Source organism: Eptesicus fuscus, chromosome 19 (assembly GCF_027574615.1).
Source record: "Eptesicus fuscus isolate TK198812 chromosome 19, DD_ASM_mEF_20220401, whole genome shotgun sequence".
Classification (NCBI taxonomy): Eukaryota; Metazoa; Chordata; class Mammalia; order Chiroptera; family Vespertilionidae; genus Eptesicus; species Eptesicus fuscus.
In genome coordinates, this window is record NC_072491.1 from 53,235,315 (window position 1) to 53,245,419 (window position 10,105).

A 10,105-nucleotide genomic window follows, 5' to 3' on the forward strand; every position below is an offset into this window, starting at 1 on the left:
GCCCCAAATTAAATTCCCGTGTCACCGCTCTCCGGGGCCTCTTCCTTTGTCTTCCTTCCCTTCACTCTCTGATGTGTGAGGAGGACACAGCATGGTGACGCCCCTCACATCAGGACACAGTAGCTGGAAAGCCACTCCCAGGCCCGGAACCGCCTCCGGCCTCACCTCTCCCCAGACAGCGAGCGGTTTCCTAAGACACAGAGCACCCGCGCCCCGCGGCACCGCCTCTGTCCTCGTCCCGCACACGATGGGCCTCTGTCCTCGTCCCGCACACGATGGGCCTCTGTCCTCGTCCCGCACACGATGGGCCTCTGTCCTCGTCCCGCACACGATGGGCCTCTATCCTCGTCCCGCACACGATGGGCCTCTGTCCTCGTCCCGCACACGATGGGCCTCTGTCCTCGTCCCGCACACGATGGGCCTCTGTCCTCGTCCCGCACACGATGGGCCTCTGTCCTCGTCCCGCACACGATGGGCCTCTATCCTCGTCCCGCACACGATGGGCCTCTGTCCTCGTCCCGCACACGCACACAGCGGAGGACCCTGACCTGCTCAGGCCCACACGCCCGCCCTCACGGAGGCCAACGCCTTTGCCTTCCCAGCACGACACCCTCCTGCCCGAGCTGTCCTGCTGCCCCGCTTCCTGGAAAGCGCTCTCTGGATTTTCTCCGAGCGGCTTCTGGCCATTCGGTCTCAATTCACGTGGCATCTCCAAGGGCCCCTCCTGACCACTCAGCCCTCGACACGACCACGTGGCATTGCCCCGTCACTCAGCCCTCGACGCGACCACGTGGCATTGCCCCGTCACTCAGCCCTCGACACGACCACGTGGCATTGCCCCGTCACTCAGCCCTCGACGCGACCAGGTGGCATTGCTCTGTCACTCAGCCCTCGAGGCGACCACGTGGCATTGCCTCGTCACTCAGCCCTCGAGGCGACCAGGTGGCATTGCCGCGTCACTCAGCCCTCGAGGCGACCACGTGGCATTGCCGCGTCACTCAGCCCTCGACACGACCACGTGGCATTGCTCTGTCACTCAGCCCTCAACACGACCATGTGTCATTGCTCCATCACTCAGTCCTCGAGGCGACCACGTGGCATTGCTCTGTCACTCAGCCCTCAACACGACCATGTGTCATTGCTCCATCACTCAGTCCTCGAGGCGACCACGTGGCATTGCTCTGTCACTCAGCCCTCAACACGACCATGTGTCATTGCTCCATCACTCAGTCCTCGAGGCGACCACGTGGCATTGCTCTGTCACTCAGCCCTCAACACGACCATGTGTCATTGCTCCGTCACTCAGCCCTCGAGGCGACCACGTGGCATTGCTCCGTCAGAGAACTCACCCATCCGTCTGCGTGCTTACCGTCTACCTGTGACAGCGCGCCCACCTGCAAGGCCAGACTTCCTCTCCGCAGCACCCCAGTCGCAGCAGCAGACATCTGCCTTCCGCTCCCCCCCCCACCCGCTGGACAGCCGGCCACCTGCACTGTCGCCTGCCACCAGGATCCCCCAGGCTCCTCACTGACCCTAGGCCCTCCGGCGTCACCCCAATCTCTCCTCTAGCTGTAGCGTGAATGATATTTTTTAAATGCAAAAAATTATCACTTTCTAATTCAAAGCCAGTCAGTGACGTCCGGCTCTTAGAAAACAGCTCAGCCCCCAGCCTCTGCCACGTGCCGTTGTCCACGCTCCAATCACACGGGCACGCCTGCCAGTGTGGGGCTCTCGCCCACCGAGGCACACGCGCCGCTCGGGGCAGGCCGCCGGGCCCGTCCTGCTGCCTCTTCTACGAAACAAGAAAGACCCCTGATCCGCAGGGACCCGGGAGGCCCCACGGCGTCAAGGCCCGTCCGCAGTCCCGGCGGCCAGACTCGGAGCCCAACGCGGAGAGCGCCACCCGTCGCCTCCAGGGCCACGCTCAGGCGTGTGGAGGGTGGGCCACTGTCCCCAGCTGCCTTGGGACATGACAGAGCCCGGCCCAGCCCCAGAGCTTCTGAGACTCAGAATGCGTTACGTTCAGACACAGAACTTCACAAAACAAGCATGGACAATACTGAGCGGTCAAGCTGAGCACAGGAGGCTATGCCCCCCCCCCGCCCCCCGCAGCCTGGGCATCTGTCATTGTCTCGGATTCGGGCCCCCCCCCCCCGCAGCCTGGGCATCTGTCATTGTCTCGGATTCGGGGCCCCACCCCCGCAGCCTGGGAGCCCCTGCTCTCGCACAAAGCACTCAGGAGGTGACCAGGCCTTTGGGTAATAGCCCCGAACAGCAGATGTACAAGTGATGGAAGAATAAAACCGGCAGCAAGTCCTTCTGCCGTCTGCTGGGCTTCTCCGCACAGCGGGGTGCACAGGGGGCCTGGCCGCTCTAAGCCTGAGGGCGGATGAGCACGGGCCGCCTGCAAGGTCCTCCGTCTGCCGAGCCGGCACCAGGGCACACGGAAGTAGCGTTGGCCGAGTTGCAGGTAATTCCCTCCCGTTTTATGGTAAAGTCGGGGTCAGCAGTATTTAATTGTATTATGCTTTGTGCTTTAAGCCAGGGGATTAGAAAAAGTAAGCTTTTAAAAAATATATTTTTATTGATTTCAGAGAGGAAGGGGGAGGGAGAGATAGAAACATCAATGATGAGAGAGAATCATCCATCAGTTGCCTCCTACACGCCCCGCACTGGGGATCAAGCTCACAACCCGGGCAGGTACCCTGACCGGAATTGAACCGTGACCTCCTGGTTCATAGGTTGACGCTCAACCACTGAGCCATGCCGGCCGGGCAGAGGTAGGGTATTCTTAAAGGCTAGCACCCTAAAGAGAAGGAGTGACCCCGGTGAGGAAGCCAGGACGTCAGGTCCTGCTCACAGCCTGACGGGTGCACAGCTGCAGGTGAGCGGAGAGGAGGGGTGAGGAGGGCTGTGGCTCTGTCCCCCACGGGCCCTGTGCCGTGGCCTCTCACCTCTGTTCCAGGGGTTTCACATGATCTGGGTGGGAGCTGTGTCTGGACCAAACATGCAGAGCTGGGCCGGCCACGAATGTTTTTCTCCCCCGCTCGCTGGCCTCTCAGGAGCGAGCTGTGACTTGGTGTCACACAGACCTGATGCTTCCTGGGCCAGTTCCCCACCCGCCCCCGAGTCCGGGTGCTCACGTTCGCACAGGCTCCGTGACCCGAACCCTCGGGGTCGCTCGGAGGCTCCCACCGTTCGCAGCTCGCTGACAAGCTCCTGCGCTGACGGAACGAGGCAAGGTCCCAGACTGAGACCCTGATAGGCTCGGGACCTATTTGGGGTCAAGGACGCCTCCCCGGGCCCCTTCCCTCCCACCAGAGAGGACAGCTCTGTCAGGAGCTGGCCGATGGCTTACCTCGGCGGCGTACCTCACTCCGTCCACCACGTGCTCAGAGCCGTGGTCGTCCGTGGACCCCCAGTGCAGGTGAAACTGCCGCAGCCGGTATCTTCCCGTGAGCGGCCCCCCTCGCAGGACTACACAGCAACACAGGGGACACTGTTAGCAAGAGGAGTGCTTCCGCGGCCCCACAGCGTCTCCCGGAATCCGCGGCATGAGGAAGGGGCGACAAAGGTGCCTGGCGTTCGTTCTCGGGCAGGGACCCAGCTTCCAGGCGGGCGAGGAGTGGAAACGCACTGTGAGGGGTGAGCGCGTCCACAGGACAGCGGCGGGGGCGCCTGGGAGCCCAGCAGGCTGCACTCTGGTGCAGCACAGGGAGCCCGAAGGCTGCCCGGCCCCGGAGCCAGCAGGCGGCGCAGGAGCGCCTTCAGCACTTCGAAGACCTGGGCTCGCCTTGGCTTCACCACCCGTGACCTTGCACAAACTCTCTGACCTTGAGCTCCAGCTGTCAGGCCATGGCCCCGGAGAGCAACAACGCCTGCCCCCAATGTCATGGGGAACGAGAAAAACGGAGCGCACGGCCCTGCCCCTGCCCCGTAGACAGACAGCTGGCCCCGCGAGCTATGATTACTGCGATACCGCTGTTGCTTCTACAGATGCGGGCAGAGTGAGCGCATCTTCTTAGGGAAATAGGAAACACGGGACAGAATTAACTCTTTTTAAAAACCCATCAGATGTTGCCACTTGGGCAGAGCATATTTTTAGCACTTTGCCTCCACAAATATGCTCTCTAAAACCTCGGCAACAGAGCCCAGCCAGGAGGGCTCAGTGGTTGAGTGTCGACCTATGAACCAAGAGGTCTTGGTTCCATTCCTGGTCAGGGCCCGTGCATGGGCTCGATCCCCAGTGCGGGGCGTGCCGGAGGCAGCCGATCGATGATTCTCTCTCATCATTGATGTTTCTATCTCTCTCTCTTTCCTTTCTTCTCTTGGCTCAATAAAAATATATTTAAAAAATACAATTATGGCAATGGAATCATTCTTAAGAAGACAGAAAAGCGTCTCCTAACGATTAATCTCTGCTGGGCAGGCCCGGAGGCCCAGAGGCCCGGAGGCCCGGAGGCCCGGAGGCCAAGCTCAGCATCCCACACCGACAGGGCGCATCTCCATCACTCAGCAGCAGGGAGTGCCGGCCGCACAGCTGACGGGTGCACAGCTGCAGGTGAGCGGAGAGGAGGGGTGAGGAGGGCTGTGGCTCTGTCCCCCACGGGCCCTGTGCCATTGCCTCTCACCTCTGTACCAGGGGTTTCACATGATCTGGGTGGGTAGCTGTGTCTGGACCAAACAAGCGCATTACCTTGTCCTTTTGTTTCTTGCTGTTCATAGAAAACGGCATATGCAATTCTCACCATCTTTCCTGCTGATGTAAGGTGGGGCATTCTTGACAAGTCTTGTAACTGCATGTAATGGTGTGTACATAAAATAACTAGCCGGAGGCCACTGACATCCAGCTGTTGTTGAGGCTGCGCTGGCCCAGGAGGAAGACGGAGGTCCCCAAAGGCCTGGCATCCTGGCTGCTCTGGGAAGCCTGACCGAGCCCGGGGCTTCACCCAGATTAGCGCAGCCCCGCCTGGTGGAGCCTCCCGCTGCCTCGCTGGGCTCCACGCGGGAACGTCTGTGCTAACGTGTCCCACCCGCGACCATGACCACGGGGCCCGTGTGCTGACCGCCCGCCGGAGCAGGGCTCCGCACTGGGGGGCGGGGAGCCAGAGGGTCACAGTGGCCTCGCCTGCCTGTGAGATGGTCTCTGACCAAACAGTCAGGCTGTGGGATACGATGAAGAATGGCCGCAAAACACTTTCAATTTTACTTCGTGTTTTCAAGCGTCAAATTATTCATCTCACTTCCAGCCTGGATGAGTAGATAGACAGTATTGTCTCCATCTTAACACAGGAAAAGCAAGGTCCCTCCTTTCCCCACAAGTTGAAAACACCACGTGTTAGCCTTCCTTTGTGCACGTTTTACAATGCTCTGAATAAATATGAATCACTTTTACGAATTTGACAAGTATGAGGGAGGAATTTTATGGGCTTATAATTCTAGCTAACAATATAGCATTACATAAACACGGGGAACTGCGACTAAACCAAAGCTGAGCTTATTGAGTAAGTGAAAGCTTTCTTCCAATGAAGGGTTTTTAAAATTTAACTATATGTATCATTAATAGAGCAAATACAGCATCATCCTAATACTGGACTAAAAGTAAAAATAATTTGTCAGCAGCCTTAAAACATGAATCTCCTAACCTTCTCTTTCACCTGACTTTTAAACTTGATACTAATCTGCTTCTGGGGCCATAGCTGTGCTGGCAGGTGAAGGAAACACGCTTTCTATTCATTTGGCTCGTGTGTTACGTATAAATGATACGGTTCCATTTGGTTGGCCATCGTCTACTGATGGTGTGAAAGACACTGTCCCTGAACTAATCAAACACAACTTTCATTACAGGTCCCAGCAAAGTACTAACAGGCACATACAATGGGTAGGTGTTTCAAATAAGAGAGAAAAGAAGTTACCGTCCAATTGTCCGAGCCCCTCACCTCCCCCCCAATAGAAAGCCCACCTGATTTGTCCTCCGTGTCATCAAAGTCGACGCTGAAGGAATGGCCACTGTTACTGATGATTTTGGCAGAGCTCGAGTCATACGTGATGCTAAGGGGTCGGAGGGAAGAGTCGAACTTCGCTTCCTTGGTTTTAATCTCAATCGGCGACTGCTGATCCCCATCAGCGATGGGGAAGAGTTGGTTCCAGTGAACAGGACCTAGACAGAGCACACAGGACCAGAGAGAAGGACTAAACAGGGGTTTCGTTCAACACGCTGTGCTTGAGTCTGAGAGAGGACGGGTTAGTAAAAGGTCTCCACCCTCAGGGCCTTCACACCTAACCGAGGGCTGCTGTTTTACAGACTCCTTGCTCTTCTTAGAGGCGTGGAGACTTCCTGGTTTGCATTCACTCATTTTCAGAATCAAACAAACGCTGGTGGACAAAGGAGCATGTTTGTTTTATAAGGTACTTTCCAAAGGCACTTTCCTGCCAGGCGGAAAACAACGGCGCGATTCATCCCGAGACAGAGATCCGCCTCAGCCCAGGAGTGAGGGGAGCTGCGGGCCGGGTTCCCGCTGGGAGAGGGACAGCGGAGTGAGCGGGAATCACACTCTCCCCGGCAATCCCAGCGCCACGCTGCGCCGTGCCAGAACGGCCTGTTGGGGTCACCTGCGTGGAGTCAGGGCACAGTTAGTTTCTCCGTTCTGCACGGCAGGGGGCCTCTGTGTTTGCTTTGCCAACGCTGCATTTGCATTCCAAAGCCGGGACCCTGGTCACCCCGATCCTCTACTCAGAAAGCCAAAAGGGCGCCAGGCTCCCAGGCGGACGCCTTTGGAAAATGATGTGAGCCCGCAGCCCGCAGAGCAGGCGTCCTCACACTACGGCCCACGGGCCACATGCGGGTGTTTTGCCGTTTTGTTTTTTTACTTCAAAATAAGATATGTGCAGTGTGCATAGGAATTTGTTCATAGTTTTTTATCTATAGTCCGGCCCTCCAACGGTCTGAGGGGCAGTGAGCTGGCCCCTGTTTAAAAAGTTTGAGGACCCCTGCTCTAGAGACCGGACTCGAGTTCTGGCTCCCAGTGCGCAGCACGTCCGTGGACAGGGACCCCCGCGGCCTCTCCGTCTCCTCCCCTGCTCCCGCCCCAGCGGCCCCACAGCTGGGAGAGCTCTTCCCTCCCCAGCCCGCGGGCCTGGCTTCTCCAAACTCAGGCTCTTATTCCACGGATGGCGCAGCGTGACCACGCCCGCCACGCTGGTACTGGCGACACGAGCATTTCTAAAGGTAAGGTTTAGAATACATTCTTCAAGAAATGCAAAGCTGCCACCGTGGGCAACAGCTGCCATCTCTAAATCGCATTCCCCCATGCATGACTCCTCCTTTTGTCAGAAAAGAAGGAATACCGTTTCCCTCGCATTAGCTTCAGGAGGACCGTCACCGCGGAGCGCACACCGCACACTCAGCTCCAGTCCCCCGGGGCCTGACGCTTTGGGCTGGAAGGCCCTTGAGCTCGCAAGTCCTCGCCTGCAGCTTTTACAGAAAAGCACCCGCTCCTCGGTGACGAGGTCCCGCACTCACCTTGCTGCACTCGCTGGCACAGGATAGTCCTGCGCTCGCGCTCTCTCTCTCTCTCTCTCTCTCTCTTCTCTCTCTCTCTCTCTCTCTCTCTCTCTCTCTCTCTCTCTCTCTCTCTCTCTCTCTCTCCCCGCCACCAGGCATGACCGCCTAAAGCACATTAGACTTCAGATCTGCCGACTCTTTCATCCGGAGTGCCCTTCTGCTAACCACTCTGTCCGGTTTCCAGTCTTTACAACAGAACCATTTTGAAATACTCAACGTTAAATATTAACTACTAGGGTAGTTCATTCCCTGCCTCTTAAGAGGACCCCCGCCCTCCCCCCCCCCCCCCCCCCGCCCTGTAAAAGTTGTCCAAACCTCCAACTTTAACCCCTCTTACACATGGTGCTTAGGAGAGGTGTGTGGTGTGTCTTCCACTGACTCGGGAGCTTTGGAATATCAGGGTGACGCGGGTTTGCAGTGACCGCACCTTTCTGAGCGGGGCCAATAGCACCTCGGAAGGTGCGTGATGGAGGAGCTCTACGTGGCTGGGGAAGGTGCCCCCTCCAAGGCTCCTGCCAGCCGCTCGCCCACAGTCTAACCAGAAAGCATCACCCTGCCAGCCGGATGCATCGTTTCCAGTGGGACTTGGCCGCAGGTGACAGACTTCAAGGTGTCCCCTCATCGCTATTGCTTCTGAAGCAGGACACCCCCCTCCCCATTCATAGAAAGCTGCGGAATCACTCCTCGCTAACAGCTCTCCTAAGAAGATTCCAAAAATTTCTGCAGACAGCTTCAATGTTTCCCAACATATTACAGAGTCATCACTACTCCTTGATCCAAAACACGCTCTTCCTGACCAGTCAGGGCCCTGCTGGCCTGCAGTAACCACTAACTACAATGCTCAGGGCTATTCCAGCAGAGAGGGAATTAAAGAAAATTGATTTTGTGCCCCCCCCCCCAAACATAAATTGGAAATTAGTGAAATGTAAGATGATAATTATAGCCTCCATCAGAAAGAAATACACCGAAGTTATTCTTCATGTTTTAAAGTCCTAAATGTTATCTGCTATCATTTTTATTGGCAAATTAATTATAACATCAAAAGGCTACAATTAAAAGTGAAGCTTTTCTGTTTCTTTGTCAAAGTAAAGTTTCTATAAAAATCAACTACACAGTACTATTCAATAATATATGTTTGTCCAATAATAATAGTAATAATAATAATTATTAGTCACAGGCCCAATTTTTTCTATTTCTTTTTTCTAAATTTATCTTTATTGTTGCAAGTATTACAGATGTCCCCTTTTTCCCCCTTTGACCCCCTCTCCCCTGCACCCTCCCCACCCCCGCCTTCACCCACTATTGTGTGTGTCCATGGGTTCCGCATATATGCATAAGTTCTTTGATTAATCTTCCTCCCCTCCCCTGCCTAATTTTGACAGTGATTCACTATAAGGCTTTCTAGGTATCACTTTGCAATTGGTTTAAATAATCAGTATTTGAAAACATAAGCTGAATAAGTTGTTTAATAGAAAAAATGAGGAAATGGTTTACTTTTGATCATTTAGAATAGCCATCAGTGACTGCATTTTCCCACGTGCTTTAATTTCAATCCCTTCGCTGACCCGCAGTGTCTGCAGGGTGTGTTGGGGGGCGGGGGGTGGGGGTGCTGGAGAAGGAGCCCCACTCCACCTTCACCTTCCAGAAAGAACCCGGGCCCCCGGAGCCAGCAAGACGCAGTGCATCCGGGTGCCCAGGAGGCACCTGCCTTCTCAGAGCTGCCGGTCCAGTGATTCGAGTTTCTTAAATCCAGTGTAAGCGTTTTCCAGGGTTTATTCCCGGAGGAGTCACCATCACTCACCGTGTCCTCAGACGCCTCTAACCCAGAAGTGCTGTCACCAGGGACCGCCCCCCCCCCCCCCCCCAGCTTCCAAAGGGCACCCCTGGCACGTTGTCACCCCTGAACCGACACCCCGAGGGCGGCTCCCGCGGTGGTCCCCGATGGGCAGGGACCTAGGTGTCCAGGTGGCCCCATGAGCCCCGCCCCCAGACCCCCCATCCCCCGGCCCCCCGCCCGCCCGGTCCTCCCGTGGGGTGGGGCGCTCACCGTTGTGCTCCGCGTACCCCCAGCTGAGCCGCGACATGGTTGGGGGCCGGAGGGAGGGACGGCAGGGACGGGACCGGGCAGCAGCCGGCCGGTCGGGGAGCGCGGGCCGGGGCCGCGGGCGCTCAGCCTGCCGGGCTGGCCGTCTGGGGTGCCTGCTCCGAACCCGGAGGACGTGGGTGCGGAGGGGAGGGCGGGGCAGGCCCGGGCTTCCCGCCGCCGCGCGTCTGGAGGAAGCGGCGCTGCCGGGCTGTCCCGGGACCGTGAGTCACGGCGGTGGGAGGCGGCCCCGCCGCCAGCCCAGCAGTGAGGGGGCCGCGGGAGGAAGGGCGCGCCGGGCGGGCCCACACGTACCCCCCTTCCGGGCCGTCCCGCCGCGCTGGCCCAGGAAGATGCCCCGGCGCCCCGGCCAGAGGGCTCCCCACAGCCCTGGCCGGGGTCGGCCGCTGAGGGCCCACCCTCCTCCCGCGCTCTCCGCCACCCTCTGCAGGCTGTGG

At 57.6% G+C, this 10,105-nt stretch overlaps 1 protein-coding gene across 3 annotated transcripts in view; it reads right to left on the reverse strand.

The window, feature by feature from the left end:
• LOC103303362 (carbonic anhydrase 13) overlaps nt 1-9,821 on the reverse strand; it is a 30,561-nt gene extending 20,740 nt beyond the window's left edge. For all 3 annotated transcript variants that reach the window (XM_054708625.1, XM_028137558.2, XM_008160371.3), the window contains exons 1-3: nt 9,612-9,821; nt 5,963-6,160; nt 3,359-3,477 (exon numbers count right to left, since the gene is read on the reverse strand). In XM_054708625.1, the coding sequence (XP_054564600.1) occupies nt 3,359-3,477; nt 5,963-6,160; nt 9,612-9,648 (354 nt within the window). In that variant the 5' untranslated portion in view covers nt 9,649-9,821. The remainder of the gene's footprint in view (nt 1-3,358; nt 3,478-5,962; nt 6,161-9,611) is intronic.
• Between the last annotated feature and the right edge of the window lie 284 nt (nt 9,822-10,105).